We start from the raw sequence: 20,394 nt of genomic DNA, 5'->3' as shown, positions 1-20,394 counted from the left end.
TAATAAAGAGGCATTCACCCAAACTCGTCAATAGTCATGTTTCTAATACCCTTTAGATAATTTCTTTCCTTTCAATTACACAAAATAAGGAATACAGAACATCCCACAAGGTTCCTCCTACACAATAAACTTTTTATGATATTCAAAAGGTTACCACCACTGCTGCAGCTTAAAGAATAGTGTCATTTCTCTTTTTCTTCTGAAGTTTATTCACTGTCACTTGTATCATCTTGATTCTTGAGTGCTATAATCATTATTGTCCATATATGTATATATAAATAGAGACACCCACAAAAACAAAAAATGAAGATGGCAATGCTAGTAAACAAACATCATGAACAGAGTAGGGATATAATTTGTCTTAAGTAGCATTACAATGCTTCATGCTGTCAGCCATTAAAAACACAACAAAAAGATAAAACCTTGCAATTTTTCAGATAGTTGATAACAAAACAACATTTTAAAAAAATAATAATAATAAGGTCTCCCCAACAAAACAACACGATAACACTTCAATTCTTGACTTTTTTATTTCCCATCCGCTTAATGAAATCAAGCTGAAACTCTGGGTCTTTAAGGGCCACGAACATCTCTCTATGTGATCTAGTAAGCAGTACCTCGCTCGCCTTCGTAAGAATGTCAATGTTATCTTCTATCTTGATAATCTCGAAGACAACATCCATGACCTCTTTAATACTACATCTAGGTTTATCAATATCCCCGGATCTCATTAAACTCCTTTCTAGTGCATCACAAATACGACTGAAGTGTTGATCAATGATTTGAACTTCATTTTTCCTTTTCCTAACTTGCACTCTAGAACTAAACCATTTCTTTCCTTTATCCTGGGTGTCAAAATCAGCAGAAATATCATCACTATCATTTGCATCGAGATCAGATTCGTCATCCGAGTCATCTAAATGCTCTAACAACACATTTTTATCCTTGTCACAACTCACACCTGCATCAGTTGCGGAACCAATATCATCAAAAGGCAGCCTAGAGGAAGGTGCCCAAGCCATCTCATTGGTGGTAGTTATATCGTTAAACAATATTTTCATCTTTGCAACATGAGCCAAACCTACACTCTGAAACTTAGCTGCTTCTGGAATTTCCTGCATTCAGGGACATGGAAGTATTAATAATTAATCTTTATGAACAATATGAGAGAAAACATATAGGAAAAAGCATGATACCTGCAACTTTTTTGCCCACCAAGCCTCGGTAGCATCAATTGTTTTTTTCACTGGATCCCATCCAAGGCCAGTTTCATTTCCTATTAATTTCATCCAAATATTCCAATCTTTTTTCAAATTATCCCATTTGTTCTTAAGTTGTTTATAGGAATATTGTCTGCCCATCTTTTCACTAAATTTGTTTATCACGTTTCTCCACCCTATCTTATTAAAATGTGTTCTTGGGCGGTTACCAGCCTGAACCTCGCTAATACATACGTCAAGATAATTTTCCAACATTTTATCTGTCCAAATTATTCTCATTGTCAGATTATTTGCAGTGGCAGTGGCAGTGGCAGCAGCAGCATCAGCAATGGTGCTTTGGCTTTTCTTAGTCATGTTTGTTTCCTACACAATAAATATGCAAAAATTTATGAAAGATATGTTTGTGACAGAATCGAAGTAAATACAGTAAAATAAAAATCTCATGATTGGGAACAACCTATGCATTAAATAAACTAAGTAGAAGCTTGGTGACGAGATAACTCTCACAAATGGCATAGTCATCATTGCAATAACATGATCCATTCACACTTGATCATAGCCCATCTTAAGTAAAAAATGATCTAAGTCAACAAGCAATACTTATAAGTGAGATATACAATCTGAACCAACTCTACTAAAAGAACAGTGATAGAGAACATGAGCACAGACTACCTCTTCTACAATTACTAACAAAAGTTTTCGTATTAAGATCAACCATAACAATGCCAATGGTATTTTTCTCCACATAATAACAGGCATTGAAATTTGGCAAAGGAAAACCAGAAAACCCAATTAATATACAGGTATAATAAGTACAGAGTTTTCCTCTAAACTTCCTCCAACCCATTTAAAAAATTGACATGTGTGCCTTGAGCATGGGACCCAAAACAGAGCACGCCAAAAAAAAAAAAAAAAAAAAAAAAACCTGATAAACCATATCGTATTGCCTCTAGCAAATCACACATCTCTTAGGTCAGTTACATTATCAACTGCCAAAACCTTGTCCAATACCACTAACTACCAAAAACGTCAGCCTTCAACAAGGAGCAGTGCACACCAAATCAAAAAATGCTGAAGAAAATGCACCAACATGGCGACATGGATCACACATACAATGAAAAAATAGTTATAGTGGAAACTCAAATTTTTCCTATATATAACTTCAGCAAATCTCTCATTCAGGCCATGATCTCACTAGAAAGCAGCCACCCTGATAATTGCTCTAAAAACAAGACAACCAGACAACTCCAGTCTCCCCCTTTAAGAGATAAGAAAAACAACTAGTCCTTAGTTACTCCTAAACCAAAAGGATCTGGAAATTGAAAGTGCAATGAGTTAATCCACATGGCACATTTTTCTGCGGTGAGAACATAACCAGGATTTTCCTTCTCGTCATCTCTCTTTACTGGGCAACGGGGTTCATTTCGGCATTTCCAAACCTGTATTCTGATGAAGGTGGGGACTTGATTCCAAACCTTTGCTTTAACAAGTTGTAGAGTTCACTAACATGTTTCCAGCTCCTTTGACGGTCTCCTATGTTCCATATTACTGTATAAAGTTAATGAACACTTTAATCTTTCAGTTAATTCATAGATTACCAAAGTTCAATATCTCATCCATGACTCCACTTAGAGCAATATTCCATATAGGTAATTTTTTGACAATTGAGAAGCTTTTTTAAAAAAAAAAAAAAAATTGGAATATCACTTTCAGAAATTTTATTTGCCCAGTCCTAGTTCATGTCGCTTTCCTACTCTATCAAAGAACTCTTCCCTCCACTACACAAACTAACTTCAACCCCTATTTTTCACATTGAATTACTATTTAAACCTGAAACAAACTCATGACTACTTTGAACTCAGGTGAAATTGAGATTTTATTTCCAAGGGAGATAAAAGTTCCACTTCAAGGCTTTCCTGATTCTATGTTCCTTTGAACGTTTCACACATTGAGTCTGTTCAACAAGAAGTACCACCTAAGAAGGCAGTTTAGTTAAAACTAAAACTAAATAAAAATGTATGATTAAAAATTTTAAAGAAACATATTGGGTTTTACCTTGAATATTACTATTCAAAAATTTTCACAAGTATTAAGGAGGGTATTCAAAAAATAGGGAACAGTTTTCGATTAATTCCCTAATTGTTTTCAGCAAACTAAAATATTTTTATAAAGCACGAACACATGCTTCATAGCCTTGTGTTTGATGCCCTGAAGTGACAATATCAAATAGATTCCGGCATTCTATAATCTATTTACCATATCCATGATTATTCAACGTGCCTTCCACCACTAGAACAGAACAGTCTAAAAATACACAGAAAGCAAGTTCAGATGTTAAAATCAAATTCTCGCTCACAAAGAAAGAACGAACAAGCAAATAAATAAATATACAGATTTCTTTTTTATAAAGAACGAAGAAAGCGAAGAAGCATTACGTAATTGCAGCAATGTGCTCTCCAATATCAACAAAATTCCATCGTTGGTATTAAAAGAAAGAGAACAAAAAACAAAAAACAAAAAACAAACGTATTGCTCTCAAATCGTCAAAGAATGGGGTTTCTGCGAACACCAAAAAGTTGAACGAAAATGGGGGAAAATGCTTGAAGTGAAACGTACCAAATCTAAGGATTGGAAATGAGGATTGGCAGAGAGATTACACGGTGTGAAATTAATAATCTTCATATATTGCCCGACTGTAATTATGTGAAATAGATATGTTTCCTGTCCGATTAGAGATGAGAATAGAGTAACTGTAATCCGAAACTACCTCTTTTTTTTTTTTTTTTTTTGGGTTAGTTCGCCATTTTCACTGAAACCAACTTCTTCTGTTTGCACGTTTCGGGGCAAGCCTTCAAATTTGAGCTCTTTTATAGCATTTTCATACGTCATTTTCAAATGCAATTTTAACGATTAATGTTAGCTAAATAATTCTATCCAAGAGCATTCAGAATGAATTATGCATATGTAGGACATTTATTATGAATGTAAGATGAATTTAAATTTTGACTATTCCATTCACATAAATTTCTATATTGAAATAATTATTTTTTCATTATATAATAATAAAATAATGAGATAAATTTGATTTTGATTATTTGCATCAAATCTTCACATTGGATTATTCATTTATTCATTATATAATAATGAATAATTAATAATTAAAACAAATATTTAATTTTTTAATAATAAATTTATTTTATTTTATCATATTTTACTATTCTACCTATTATATGTTAATTAATATTCATATTCTAATTAAATTATGTAAATGTTTGTGGATGTAGATGGAGAGAAAAAAGTTATAAAAAATAATAAAATATATATATGCTTCTTTGTCAAGATTCCGACGGCAGGAAGTGATGATAAAGGAGCAGTCGCAGCAGGAGAATGGAGAAACTATGAAGAAGTCGAAGTGTGTGGAAGTGAACTGAAAGTGTGCTTGAAGAGAAGTAAAGTGAAGTGAAGTGAGACTTAAGTGTGAAAGAGGAACGACGTCGTGCACTTGTGTGAGAAGTGAAATGGTGTGTGGAGAAAACAGCACCTCAGAATCTTTAAATGTGAGAATTTGAGTAAAAATTACAAAAAAATTAAAATTTTTACATTAATTACAAAAACACCACAACTAACCAGTATTGACTGAAATGCACCGAAATGGCCGGTACATAAAAAACTGGCCAATATTAACCAAATCGTATCAAAATGGCCAGTATTTGACCTGGTACGAAACACCTACCTCTTGTGTCGATTACTATTTTGGCATGATAAATTATAGCCGTACTGGCTAATTAGATACGGTATTCAAAACATTAAATAATAGTCCTATAAGAAACAATGGTCTATCATCTTTCAAATATGGAATTTATTAAAGAAACATAAGTTACAAGTTTCCTCATTAATATACCACGCAATTATCTAATAACTAAAGATTTAAAAAAAAAAAAAAAAAAAAAAAAAAAAAAAAAAAAAAAAAAAACAACCTAGTATCTAATTGTGAAATTCAAATTTCCACTTTTTTCAAATAAAAATTTTAAGTACAGTCATTTTTACATACTCCCTTAATGTGATTAGTTGCATCACTTTTTTTTAATATAAAATAATTATTTTAATTAATCACATCAATGAACTGAGCAAAAGTGATTGTAGCGTAACTCACAGGTGGTCAAAATTCAGGCATTCTGAGTTTGATTTCATATTCCTACCTTGATGTGATTTTTCCATCAATTTTTTTCTTTTTTAAATACAATGCCTGCATGAAAGAAACTGATGGTTGAGTTATCCAGGAGAAATCAAAACCAAAAATCGCAAAACAGATGGGCACCGATGCAAATTCCTCCAATTTTGAAGTTAAAAACAAACAATTGTGTGGAATGGCATTAACTCGTGTGCCCAAGCATGCTGCTACCGTGGTAGCCTTCAAATTTGAAAGTACCCAAACCAATCTCTCTGAAAAAATAAAAATTGGAAACCTCAAAATGACATATATCCAACAAAGTGAATCATTACATCCACAGAATCTAGCTTTGTACATGATGCTCACTACCCCATATGCTTCCACTGATTGATAAGAACACATGAAGAAAAAGCTAAAACGAGATAACATCAAAATTCTTAATACTTACATTTAAATATCAAATAGTGTCTACATTAACAATCTCTTCTTCGAGCCCATCCACATCCACGTTCTCATTATCACCCTTATACTGCAAAACAAAGCCAAATCAAACTGTTCATACCAGGTGAATAAAAAAAAAAAAAAGATACACAAGAGGTCTGCAAGGGGAAAGTGCATTCTCGGCTTTAATTTAATGCTAACAAGTTATTAAAACATGGGCACGAAGCATGAAATCAATTGAGAGAGAGAGAGAGAGAGAGAGAGACGAGGAGAAGCAAAACTAATCTAATGCCCAATAGGGGTTACAACAGCAAAAAGGACAAACCAGCGAATAACTATTCTGACGGATTGGAGGAGGCGGGGGAAGTGGAAATGGCACACCCATGATCTCATTAGCGGGTCCTTTCTCAATTCCTGTAGTGGCAGTTTCAAACACTCCAGTTCTGTCCTCCAATTCAATTTCAACTTCATCTTCTACATGAGCAGCCATGCTGGTTGGTGGTACCACAGGTGCTGACTCCAAACCCTTCATCTACATAGTTAATTATACTAAGAATTAGGATGAAAATATGACAATGAGGGTGCATTACCACACAAAACTATCACAGAGCATTAGCCCCAAAATATGAGAGGAGAAAAATTAGGGAACAATTTTCCTAGGTTAGAACAATATTGAGATCAGACTTCTATTTATTTGTTTGTTTTTAATTTTTTGCTCCACAGGAAGGGGGGATGGTGGCATCACCCCACCACCACATGAGCATGAGGGTTCTGGAACCAAGCCTGGAGTGAGTATAATGAGCGTACAACTAATACACTACCTGCAGTGGTTCACTGCAATTAGAATTATAATAGAAGGTAACTGCTGTCTAGATGTGGTGTAAAATTAAGTTTTACACCCTCTAATGAAAACTTGACACGTCTCCTACTATTTTCTAACAGGGCTTGAGATACACTAGATTATTTTTTATAAACTATTTAAAATGAAAAAAGAAATCTACCACCCCCCAGCACCTCGCTTTATGTTTTTATTTTTTCTAATTGTATTTTTAAATTATTTTTTATCTTTTAAATGGATTGATTCTGTATGAGTTTGCTTATTTGATTCTCCAATAAAAAGCCAATGCGTCAACTTTTTATTGGAGGGTGTAAAAGACCTGATTTCCACCCCCAATCTTGATTGAAGTTAAATTTCCTATAACACTTCTAAAAATAAAATATTCAGCTATTGGGCTTGGTTACCACGTATTCACCAGCTGAAGTCATCGAGAAGTGCCACAACCACAAAAATATCCCACAAAAGTAAATCCACAGATTGACATGGTTTCATATGATACATTAGATCTACTTTACAATAAAAATAGCTTTACAATCTAATGTACCACATCAAGCCATGTCAATTTGTGGGTTAACTTTTGTGGGATCTCTTTGTGACTAAAGCATTTATCTTTTAGGAATAAGGATAAAATTTGCGAAGACTAATCAAACTTGGCATTCATGCCTGTGCAATATCTGGAGGTAAAAGTGTGAAACTTTTTTTTTTTTTGACAAATAGGTAAAAGTGTGAAACTTAAAACTGCACATCAGCATGTATTGCTGGTGGCTTCACTAAAGACTTTGCCATCTTATGCAAAGTTCCCAATCAAAGATGAAAAAGGTGTACCTTAACTGCAGTGAGGATGCTAGCAGTAACAGTTTTTCTTCGTTTAAGCTTGCCTTCATTCGCAAGGCTCTTAGTACTGTCATTTCCATTGTTCATTGCCTTAATTTCGTTACCTTCATTTAGTGGAACAGGTTGCAGATTCCACCTAGAAAGCTTCTTGGATCGGATTGTTTTTTCCGGATGTCCTAGTTTTGTTAAATCAGCTGGATCACCGGAAACATGCCAGACTCAATACAAAAAGAACAAATATAATATACCCATGCCACTAAATGGTACAAGAACCAGTGATAACCATTCAAAACTTCAGGCAAGAAAACACATACTCTTACTTATCAAAAAACAAGAAAACACATACTTGCAGACAACAAAAAATAAAACATCTAAAATAAACTTCTCCAAAACAGAGTAACACAATAAAAACAAACGAGTATGACGCAAATGGACAACCCAGCCACCATTTTATATGAGAAGTCCATATACAAAGTGTTGTAAGGTAGTTTCCCTACAAATCTTTTACTGCATTGTTTTCCTATTTTAAGGGAAGTAGGCACTAGTACAAGTTGAAAACTGCATCATGAAATGTACATGCTAACTCTACAACATAACAAAGGATTAACAAAAAGGTAAAACACCAACTGAACTAATGAGCTTCAGCACACCAGGTCCATGATCTTTAGAAAGACAAGCAGTACCACAGGTAGAGTTGTAGATCTAAGTCTAACTTGGAAACAGGTCCATTTCAACAGGAAACGAAATCTTCTTGTCCCATTCAATGAGGCAGCATGTCAAACATATAGTGAAATCTTCTTGTATGTTGCAAATTCAATGATGAGTTATTGAACAAATCTGGTATTTACAACCAGTTCCTAAACAAGTGTCATTACTCATTCCACTAAGACTTGAAGAGAGAGAGTGTGTGTGTGTTTCATTCACTTTCCATCTTTGTCATCGCATACATTGTTCATGAAACTTTCAAGAGCACTAAAGTAACCTGGACTTTCCATATAAATCACGGCATGCTTCTATCCATTATTGGCTTCTGGAAAGTACTAGTTGAATCATCCTTTACCATTTTGACCAAATAGCAAGAACACTTTGGCAATATTTAGCAAGAAAAACATAATCTAGGTACAGAGAAAAATAAATGCTGTAAATTCTAATTACTCCACAAACTCTATGCATGAAAGAAGTGTCAATTAAAATAAACCTTGTTTTGGTCCTTTAGAAGGATCTTGATTAACACAAAGCCCTTTCTTGCCGGAAGAAGCATCATTCTGCAGCTCATCGTGTGGAGTGGTTACAGGAAAACCACCAGTTTCTCCATCACTCACAATATTTATGGAATCCTCTTCATTGGCAACATTTCTATTAATATCAGAACCAAGTTGATCTCCCAACTTCTGAAGTCGCACTTGTGATCTATAATTTCAAAAAACTCAACTAAATTGCAGAAATAAAAAAAATCCAATGCTTCAGATTAGAGAATAAGACCAAAGTTTCAATGCTTTAATGAGCAGAAAGAACCACAGAAATAACATAAAGTATTTGCCTCTTCAGTTCATCTTGTATACGTGAATGACGATTCTGTGCCTTCACAAACTTCTTCATTCTTGAGGTGATCCTGGATATCCAATTACCCACCCCCAAAACACAACCAAAAAATAAATAAATAAATAAAAAGGGAAGCAAGAGAGGGATCGTGAATTTGCAAGGAAATCAGTAATTCCATCTGAAACTACCTTTTACATTCCTCTTTCTCTTTGTATAATTGAGCCTCAAGCTCTTGAATTCTAGAAGTCAGACTATCCGCTTCTTGGACCCTCTCTTCCAAAAAGACCTTTAAACAGCATGCATCAGATGTCAAAAAAACAAAACCTCTATATTGAATTAGATTAAAAAAAAAAAAAACTAACACCAGCAGAAATGAACATATCTTCCTAAGAGAGAAAAAAGAGGTGCATGTGTGTGACCGTGCACTCCTTGGGGGTTTTCTTGTCACAACCCAAGCCTGCTGAACTGGAAGGAAACAATCATCCTTCCAATCTAAAACATAATACCTGTAAATATAGGTTCCCATCACTGTATGTTTAGAAGGCCATTGATATAATCATGACCTTCCATCAAAATTAACTGAACTATGAACAGCTTAGGAACATCATATATTGTAATAGATTATGAACCAAATTTGTGTGACAAAATTAACTGCCAATAAGCTGAAATGATATAACAAATAATCAACATGAGGAGTAACATTTTCACACAGTGAGTACAAACATTTATATATGTTTTCTGTGTCTGCGTGCATGCTCATGCGCACGTCTGTGTAGTTGACTAATAATTTTTTTTATCAGTTTGTAGTGGACCAATCATTAATGGCCGAAAGGATGAATCTGACCCCTAGTTGAAGTTTCCGATGTTCAAGCACATTAATATCCAACTGCATTTGCTTCAACTGCACATAATTGCCACAAGTCAGAAAAGAAAATTTTTAGATGAGTAAGAAGATTCAAAGCAAATTCAGGATGAAGTATAAGAACAAATTTTAAACCTGCTCCTCGAGAACATCCCTGGGATTGGCGGACACGGTTTTTCCTTCTTTGATCTGATCTTCAGTTCCCTCAGAGATTCTCAAACTTCCAGAAAAATCACCTTGACCATCAAAGTGCTGTTTCTTCCTACGTTTTCTGGAATAAATAGTTTTAACACATACGTGTGGATTAATATGAAGATGAAAGAAGAGAAAAAGAAAAAATCTGTAGTGTTTTAGTAAGAATCAGTAGAATGGTTCACGGCAAGAGATAATTGCATTATCTTTTTGTTGTTGGTAAAATAATAGACACCATCTTATACACACTCACAATATATGTGTTTTGAGAAGTTCATGATTACTTACCTTGTTCGTTCAAGTGACATGGAAGAGCTATACTCTGCAAATACAATTTCCACCACAGTAAGTTTTACCAGATAACTATTAATTAAAAAAAAAAAGTTTCACACGTTGAAAGTAAAAGACAAAACCACAACTATGTTAAAAAATTAATAGTAATTATAGCATTTCAATAAAAAATAATAATAATAATAAATAACATAAACTGAAGAGCTCTATACGAATAATCTCTCACATGTAGGCAACGAAAATATATGCTACAATTTAGAAAACAAAGAAAGTGAGGAGTTTAAAGCATATTATGTCTGACCACGAAGTTTTTGTCGGCCTCTTGTATCTCTCACTGGTGAAAACCTTTGTGGTGGAGAGTGCCTTCTTCCAAGCTTACTCCTCAAGTCACTACCATGATGATCCCGCCTAGCTGCAAGAAGAAAGCAAACAATTTCCAGTACAGAAAACTAAGTAAATATCTATTAATCTCTAAGAAAAAGATGTAGAAGGCACTAAATCAATAATGAGGCTAAGCTTACCATTACATGGAACAACAAGAGAAACATAATAAGGAACATTACTAGTGCCTTTGTGCCAGTCTCAAAAGGGCCATGTAATGAATAGACGTAATAAAACCCATTTTGAGCTTATAATAATGAGAAAACCTTTGTATATCATGGTGGAATTGAACAAATTAGAACTGATATCTCCATCTTCTTGTTGAGCAATAAGATATAAGCAGATAACGAGGCTAAAGTTACCATCACAAGGAACGGCATGAGAAACACAATAATGAACAGTATTAGTGCCTCCTTGCCAGTCCCCAAAGGACCATAGAAATCCATGTCGAGCAATAAGATAAAATCCAAAGAGAAGATACATCACTGAGATAATCTTCACACATCAAAGTAGCATCCCATAAAGACAAGTTGACATCCCTGTCATGGTGACAATTAGGAAATATAAACAAAATCTGAAGGGTACAGATTTCTTTGTCCGGCCATATGATGATACGATGATAATTTATCGAAGAGAAATAGAATTTAATCTTATCTCCAATTAAACTGCATTTTGATTGACCAGAGAAATCCCATCGCGAAATCATTCAAGCAGAAGTAACAAATGAACCAAAACAATAAGCTTCTCGAATAACTAACTGCAGAAGTTGCTTCAACATGCATTTCCCTTTGTAGTTAACATGGAAGAAAATATAGCGTGGTCCTATGAGAAATACTTTGATGATTCGTGGATGCATTATAACCATGATAAAGCTCTCCATGTAAATACCACAGTCGTCGTTGAGATAAAACAACCACCCAACCGACCAGCACAATCCGGTCTGAAGAAGAAAGCCACTAATCTTGTCAGTTGCTGTAAACTTTCCATATTTAATGAAACACCCCACTGCTATTATTACAACATGTCCCGAAATAAGACATTTTGATAGATTCTTGTCACATAGTGCCATGCTGCATGACGTAAGCCCTCTTGCTCTGGCTTATACAGAGTTAATTGATAAACATAACTGTCAACATACAAGTATGCCAAGCCATAAATTTTGCACAGGAAAGCAAAAATTATATGTTTACGGAATTCAAGCCAACTTTATATAGACCAATGCCTGTATCTATACTTGTACACACATTATATTTTTCTTTTTTTTAACTATTGAACATATATGAAAAAATTATATAATGTGTATAAGTACAGATACAGGCATAGGTCTATATAAAGTTGGCTCGAAGTTCATAATATGATTACCTAACATGATTGCAATTACATGATGAATGGAAAGAATGGAAAGATAGTGGAAATGGATAGTGGAATAGTTGCTTATGAACCTCAAAACAGCATATCAAAAGTACTTGCACTCATTACGTAATCATATAATGTAAAACGGCAACGGATGCTAATATCCTTTAATGCGCTGCACCATAAAAAGCGAAATACAAACATAACCGCACTTATCCCCCTCCCCCTCTCTAAGTGTCAGGTAAGACATACTAAAATAAATTAAAAAAACTGATGCGTAACGATAATACGATATTAGAGATGCAATGCAGTCGCAAATTCCAGAAGCATTGATACCAATCAAAAGCCAAAAAATTAAAAATCAATCAATTTACCCAACAAATCGGAGTAATTAATCACAATTCACAACAATGAAGAAACGGAAGATTTACCAGTATAGGAGCCGGATACTCCCCGGAGCTCCGAGTTTCCGTGCGCGAACGAGCAACTATTGCGAGAGCAGCGGCCCTTCTGATACAACACGCACAGCTTCGTCTTGAATAATTTCCTCTCAACCATGTTGATATATATATATTTTTTTATATTTCGAACTTGGAGAATCCCTTAGCGAGATGGGTGAATGTGAAAAACAAGGTATGAAACCAACGAGAGTTTTCCTAATTAAGAAAAATCACTGGAGCTGACAACAGAATAATGGGGATTAGAGAATTCCTGCAAGAGAAAGTAGCCCTACACTGTAAGTTTTGGGGTTCAAAGAAATCAAGAACGAAAGAGGGACAAAGTTGGATGCTGAAGCCGTACGTACCGTCCAGATATTCGGTGCTGAAAAGGTATCAAGCCCGAGCTCAGCCTTCGATTTTAAGCTTTCTTGGGCACAAACGCACAACCCAACCCAACCCCAACCTGCACCCATTTTCCTTTTTGTAAAGAGACACTCCGAAATACCGCAAACATGGATTTCAAATTACTATTTTATCTGTTATAAAAAATAAAATAAAATTACCATTTATCATATTCTACCTTAGAATTAGGATGCGATTGAGTAAGTCGAGGTTTGAAGTTTTATATAATTATATAATTATATATTAATTTTGATAATAATAAATAAATAAGTCTTAAATTTAAGTTATTTATACAATATAGTTAAGTATATCAAAGAATCAATTATGAGTAAGAAGAAAACAAGTTTATATTAGAGCTCATAAAATAATTTTAAAAATTTTTTAAAAAAATTTGAAATTAAGATTAAGACTCAAAATTAATATTTTCTCATAAAAAATTATATTACATTTTTCACATGTGTATGATATTTTTAAAAATTTAAATTTAAATTTTTGAAAGATAATTAATTGTCATCCTCCACATATGCATGACATGATTAAAAGTTTAAATTTTAAAAATATTAATGATGATTAATTATCATATTTCACATGTGCATATTTTATATAAATATTTTCAAAAGTGATTGATATTTTTTTTTTTACTTTTGTAAAAGGTAAATGATTTTGTTTGAAAATTTTGAAAAGTAAATAATGTTTCTTTTGTCGTATACAAAAAGTAAAAATATTATGTTTTAAATTCTTAAAAAGTGAATAATGTTGTTAAAAAATGAAAAACTTTTATTTGAATTTTTTTTAAAAAAAAATGAAAGATGTTGTATTTGATATATGAATCTTTTTAAATTTGAAATTGAAATATCATATGCCTATAAATAGGTCAATTGAGATATACAAATTAAGAACAACAAAAGCATATAATATTCATTAAAGTTTTCAATCTATTTTCTCTAAACATTGAGCCTTAACCGTTATTCATTTTAAGAGATATAGTTTCCGATGTACTATTCTTATTTCACTAATTGAGGAATATTCTCTGATAACCTACCCACTATCAGCTATTGTATCATTAAAAGTGTGTATATAACCCTTCTGTTGTAGAATGTGTTCTATACAAAGAATAATTGAATCATCACGTATACAGTAATTGCAAGTATAAATGGTGTTCTACATAGATTTTTTGTAACAGTATTGCCCAAATATATAATAGATTTATATCTCTACCTTAACGAGGTTAAATAGTGAATTTAAAAATCCTTAAGGGGTAGCTTGAAGCGAAGACGTAGGTAGTGGGCCCAACCTCGTTACTGAGTTTGCTTCTTTCTTAACCTTACTCTTTATATTTATTGTTGTTTCGTATTTTGTTCATATTTTATATTGTGCATTTGGTTTATAATTGTTAATTTTTAAATATAATCCAATTCACCCCCTTCTTGTGTTAGTCATCTAGGCAATAATTGATATCAAAGCAAAGACTCTTTTATAAGATTAACTATCTTTTGAATTAATATCTTATAACTAACATTATAGTTACATTTAGTAAAAGACAATCTAGCAATCAACCTCTATTATTTTGTGGAGACAATTACACATTCTAGAAAGCCAGAATGAGGATCTTCCTTCAGATTCAAGTTCAAAAAATTTGAAAATATATTGTAAACGACCTTATATCCCAACAAAAGTTATTGATGGATTAAAAGTAAAAAAAGAAAAATAATTGGATAGTGAAGATGATAGAATTATAATGTTGAATTCAGTTGCTATGAATCTCCTATATAATGCTCTCAACGGGAATGAATTCAATAAAATAATCACTTGCAAATACAGTAAAGGAAATTTGAAATAATTTGAAAATTACTTATAAAGAAATTTTACAAGTCAATGAATCAAAAATTTATATTCTTACTCATAAATATGAAATGTTTAAAATGAATGATGATGAATCTATTTCTAGTATTTATACTCATTTTATTAATATCATAAATAGTTTGATAGCTCTCGGCAAATTTATTCCAACATGGAGATGGTAAGAAAAATTTTCAATCCTCTAACAACACTGAAAATTAAAAATGATGGAAATTCTTAAAGCTAGACACCTCAAAACACTCGAAATAAATGAACTCATCGGATCACTTACCACCCATGAATACATATTGAAAAGAGGTGAAAAAGTAGTAAAACCAAAGAAGAGTTTGGTATTCAAAGTTGTTCCTCATGAAAGTGAAAGTGATAAAAATGAACAAAATGATGACAAAGATAAAAAAAAGTTACGATAATAACAAGGAGAATTAAGATATCCTTAAAGAGAAATAGAGTTCATTCAAGAAAATCTTACAAAAAGTTTTCCAAAAAAGATTAAGGTAAAAATGACTTTTTAACTTGTTATAAGTGCAATAAACTTAGACATATCAAGACAGATTGTTCACTGCTAAAGAAAGATCGGAACAAGGGGAAGAAAGTAATGAAAGTTATATGGGATGATGATTTAAGTAATTCAAACAGCAAAGTAAGTAATAGAGAATTAACAAATCTTTGTCTTATGGCTAAAGATGATATTGAGGTAACAAATCTTAATAATATTGAAAATCATTCATATGAGGAATTGCAAAACATTTTGGAATAGACATATGAGGAATTTGAAAAATTGGATATCAAATATACTACTTTAAAAAATAAAAATTATTTTTTAACAAACGAAATTGATATTTTAAGAAAAAAATATTGTTTCGAAAAATGAAAATCTTGAGTTGAAAAAGAAAGTAATTGATTTAGAAAAGATTTTTGAAAACTTTACAAATGGAAAAATAAATTTTGAAAAACTTATTAGTAGTCAAATATGTGTTTTTGACAAGGCAAGCTTGGAATACATGTCAAAATAAAAATATAAATCTTATAAAAACTTCTTTAATGATCATTTTAAATCAAAATCTAGTATTCAAAATTTTTTTCATAAAAATAACTTTTTCAAAAAAATATATTATTACAATCATTCAAGTTCTTCATATATGCAACATGTTATTTATAATTTTTGTAATAGAAATGGTCATAATTAGCATATTTGTCCTATTATAAGAAAATATATAATGACTATTAGGGATATATGAGTATTTAAAAATTTTATTTCTTCTAATACTAATAATTTATAAATGAATGACCTAAAGAACTTAGGTATAAAAAAAAATCATTTTAATTATTTTTGTAGGTATACATGAAGTCATTTACAAGCAAAAACAAATAATTTTTAGATAGTGGATGTTCAAAACAAATAACATGAGACAAGATTAAGTTTTTTGATCTTACATCTAAATAAGAAGGACACGTGATATTTGGAGATAACTCAGAAGAAAAGATTGCGAGAATAGGTAAAATTGATAATAAGTCTTCTCTCATAATTAAATATGTTTTATTTGTTAAATGTCTCAAATATAATCTTTTGAGTATAAGTTAATTATGTGATAAATGATTTACAGTTACTTTCAAAAGGAATAAGTGCATTATTTTGAATGATCATGATTGCAATGTTTGTTTTATTGTTTTTAGAATCAACAATGTTTATATAATCAAATTTGAAAAAATTGTCTCACATGATGCTATTTGTTTTTCAGCTCAAAATGAAACTAATTAGCTATGATATAGAAAACTAGGTCATGCCAATATGGAAACTTATTTCTAAACTTTCAAAAAATGATCTTGTGAAAGGTTTACCAAAAATAAATTTTTTTAAAGATAAAATTGTGATGCATGTCAATTTGGTAAACAAACAAAAATTTCTTTTAAAACTAATAAACATATTTCTACTATTAAACCACTGCAACTGATACACATGGATTTTTTTTACCAAATAGAGTTGCAAGTTTAGGGGAAAATATTATACATTGTTATTGTCGATGATTTTTCTAAATATATTTGGATTATCTTTCTTACTCATAAAGATGAGGCACATAATGCATTTACCAAACTATATAAAAGAATTCAAAATGAATTTATACTATTTCAAGCACCCGAAATAATAGGGGAAATGAGTTCATTAATAAAAATATTAAAATTTTTTGTGATGAAAATAGTTTTATACATAATTTTTTTTACTTCTCGCATCTCGAACTCCTCAACAAAAAAGCATAATAGAGAGTAAGAACAAATCTCTTCAAGAGATGACAAGAACAATACTCAATGAGAACTACTTGCCTAGTTATTTTTCTATGGAAGCGGTAAGTACTGCATGTTATGTTATAAATAGAGTTATGTTAACATTTAAGGTAGATAATTAAAACCCCCTATGAGATATGGAATAAGATAAAATCTAAAATTGGTTGCTTCCATGTATTTAGATGCAAATGTTTCATTTTGAATGACAGAGATAATTTAAGAAAGTTTAATGCAAATTCTGATGAAAGTATATTTCTCGAGTATTATATACTAATAGTAAAGCTTATAGAGTATTCAATAAAAAGATTTTAACTGTATAAGAATCTATACATGTAGTATTTGATAAATGTAATCCTCTACTCTCTCAAAAATCTGTTGATGAAGAAATAGGATGACTAACTAATATGGAAAGTCTCAAATTCACCAAAAAGAACATAATAGAGGAAGTCCAATAATATGAAGACATCAAGAAAGATAATAAAGACTTGATGCAAGATACAACCAAATAGTAAAAATTTGTGAAAGATCATCCAGTAGAACAAATTTTAAGAAAACTTTTACGAGGTGTAAGTACTCAATCATCTCTTAGAAATATTTGCAATTATATTACTTTTCTATATTAGATTAAACCCAAAAATATTGATGAATCAATTCTTGATGAATTTTGGATTCTAGCTATGCAAGAAGAGCTAAATCAATTTCAAAAAAATGATATTTGGACAATTGTTCTTAGACCAAAAATCATACTATTATTAGAACAAAATGAGTTTCTAGAAAAAAGAAAGATGAGTCTGGAGTCATCATTAGAAACAAGGCTCGATTTGTATTCCAGATTTCAATCAAGAAGAAGCTTTAGATTATGATGAGACATATACACTAGTCGCAAGATTAGAAGTTATTTGAATGTTATTTGTATATGTTTGTTATAAAAATTTCAAACTTTTTAAATGGATATTAAATGTACTTTCTTAAATGGTTTTGTAAATGAAGATGTATATGTTGAGCAACCTCTAGGTTTTGAAAATCATATTTTCAAACTCATAAAAGTATTATATGGACTCAAACAAACTCCTAGGACTTGGTATGAGAGATTCAGTGGTTTTTTGATTAAAAATGATTTTTCAAGTGGAAAAATCAACACAACTCTTTTCATTAAACACAAAAATGATGATATTTTTTTAATTCAAATTTATGTTGATGATATAATATTTGGTGCTATTAATGAAAATATGTGCCAAGTTTTTACTAAAAGTATGTAGGAAGAATTTAATGAGCATAATGAGAGAACTTACCTTCTTTCTCAGATTACAAATTAAGTAAGCAAAAAGTAGAATATTCATTAATCAATCAAAATATATTAATAAATTACTCAAAAATTTTGATATGGAAGGTATTGAGCCCATCCACCAAACTTGATAAAGATGAACTCGGTAAGCCAGTTAACTCAAATGTATATCGAGGTATGAATGGTAACTTATTATATCTAACAGCCAGTAGACTGGATATTATGTTCAGTGTATGCTTATGTGCACGTTTTTAATCATTTCCAAAAGAATTTTATTTGATTGCAGTTAAGCGCATTCTTAGATATCTTATTAGTATAATTAACCTAGAATTATGATATTCTAAGCACACTTCTTTCTATCTAATTAGCTACTCAGATGTAGATTATACTAGTTATAAAGTTGATTAAAAAAGCACTAGTGGAACATGTCATTTATTAGGTCATGCATTTATTTCATGGTTCAACAAAAAGTAAAATTCAATTGCATTATTTACTGCTGAGGCAGAATATGTTATTGTAGGTAGTTGTTGTACTCAAGTTCTTTACATGAAGTAACAACTTGAGAATTTCAAACTTATGTATAATCAGATTCCAATCAAATATAATAATACAAAGTGTTATAAATCCTTCAAAAAGCCCAATACAACATTCTAGAACTAAACATATTGAGATTATATATCATTTTCTTCGACATGATGTGCAGAAGGGTAATATTGTACTAGATTTCACAAGCATACATTATCAGTTGGCAAACATTTTCACAAAATCTCTGCTAGAAGATAGATTATGCATGATTAGAAGAGAAATATGAATGATGTATGCTATAAGTACCTGCTAAATATTTTATTTTATTATCTCAAATGACTTACAAAAACTTGAGACTTTTAGCCTTATTTTTCAATTGGTCATGCTATTCATATATTAACATGTCATCTTTATCTAAAGGATTAGACAGTCGAAATGAAGAGTCAAGTAAGGATTTTAAATTCTTATTCTTCTGCCTTAAATCTTGTACTTTGTTTTAGACTTGTAAACAAGTCTTTGAAGTACACAAATTTTCTTGTTAAGTTTTTCAATCTCACGAGTTTTGGACTGCAACTATTGGAAAAAATTCGATAATGGACGATGAGTATCGAGTACCAAGACTCACAAGTTCATAAATGGCATTATCATCTGACCTGTTAGTCAGATCACTCTTATGCTGTATCATGACACCTATGGCAGATATAACAGGTGGCTGAGATGTAGAATACCTCATATTGCGATCAAGGGGATTGTTGGAAGAAGATTAGTGAGCCATCACAACAAGAAAAAGCTTAGAGAGTGAGAATGCATATGGATTACAAAGAGTAAAGAATAGTTGATTTGAATTAGATGAAACGCAAGACTAATTTTATAGAGATAGGAATGAGAATAAGACAAGCTATTATCTTTTCAAATTTTATGTAGTAAGATTATAAAAATATGCTGGAAGCATATTGTCAAAAGTTATCTTGCTAAGCTAGCAAGATTAACTGTAGGTTGTCCTTATTTTTCTCGTAAACGCTAAATCTTTGTTGTTATCTACTGATGTTGACCTAGTATTTGAACTCTCTCTCATTCCAATTCCTCAATTCGTGGTTGTAGGTTATGAGCATACAGTTTGTAAATTTTTTCAACTCCTTATTTTCTCGTTTTAACATTTTATTTTTTCTATCCTTATTAGCAAGCTTTTGAGGCAACTCAGATATTTGGTTGTTAAGCTGATCAACCTTACTCACCCTCACCAATAACCTTCGAGAAATGATCGTAACAGAGACATCATATTGAGCACTATGCATTCTTGATTCAGCAACAACCTCAGAATTAGTCCTACCAAAAAAATGGATCTCTGCTCCTGTCATGTTGTTAATGGCCTTAGAAGAGAAAATTGGTGGTTAAGGTGTAAATGGTTCCTGGTTCAAATCTAAAACATTAATGGAAGAAAGATGCTTGGTCATTTAATCGTTATGGATAAATTAAA

General features: G+C 31.6%; 2 protein-coding genes across 8 annotated transcripts; both read right to left on the bottom strand.

The window, feature by feature from the left end:
* Positions 1–332: 332 nt before the first annotated feature.
* On the bottom strand, positions 333–13,082 carry LOC122307356 (zinc finger CCCH domain-containing protein 40-like). 7 transcript variants are annotated; one of them, XR_006241740.1, is made up of 16 exons: positions 12,931–13,082; positions 12,557–12,836; positions 11,608–11,712; positions 10,693–10,803; positions 10,389–10,422; positions 10,044–10,179; positions 9,891–9,947; positions 9,235–9,332; positions 9,045–9,116; positions 8,703–8,914; positions 7,496–7,698; positions 6,158–6,364; positions 5,840–5,920; positions 5,374–5,466; positions 1,197–1,583; positions 333–1,115 (listed from the first exon to the last, which is right to left on the bottom strand). XR_006241740.1 is itself a non-coding variant. In XM_043120205.1 (14 exons), the coding sequence occupies exons 2-13, from the start codon at positions 12,681–12,683 to the stop codon at positions 5,849–5,851; spliced, it is 1,434 nt and encodes a 477-aa protein (XP_042976139.1). In that variant the 5' UTR covers positions 12,684–12,836; positions 12,931–13,082; the 3' UTR covers positions 5,373–5,466; positions 5,840–5,848. The 7 variants fall into 7 exon arrangements, 4 of the variants coding, with proteins under 4 accessions (XP_042976139.1, XP_042976138.1, XP_042976137.1 ...); XR_006241742.1 differs by having other exon boundaries at positions 5,420–5,466; XR_006241741.1 differs by lacking the exon at positions 5,374–5,466.
* On the bottom strand, positions 513–1,574 carry LOC122306289. The gene is made up of 3 exons (XM_043118722.1): positions 1,430–1,574; positions 1,197–1,276; positions 513–1,115 (listed from the first exon to the last, which is right to left on the bottom strand). Exons 1-3 carry the CDS (start codon positions 1,572–1,574, stop codon positions 513–515), a joined length of 828 nt encoding a protein of 275 aa, XP_042974656.1.
* Positions 13,083–20,394: the final 7,312 nt, after the last annotated feature.

This window comes from Carya illinoinensis, chromosome 4, assembly GCF_018687715.1.
Source record: "Carya illinoinensis cultivar Pawnee chromosome 4, C.illinoinensisPawnee_v1, whole genome shotgun sequence".
In the NCBI taxonomy this organism is placed as follows: domain Eukaryota; kingdom Viridiplantae; phylum Streptophyta; class Magnoliopsida; order Fagales; family Juglandaceae; genus Carya; species Carya illinoinensis.
The sequence above is the reverse complement of the archived record's forward strand: the minus strand, read 5'-3'. Positions and strand labels throughout refer to the sequence as shown.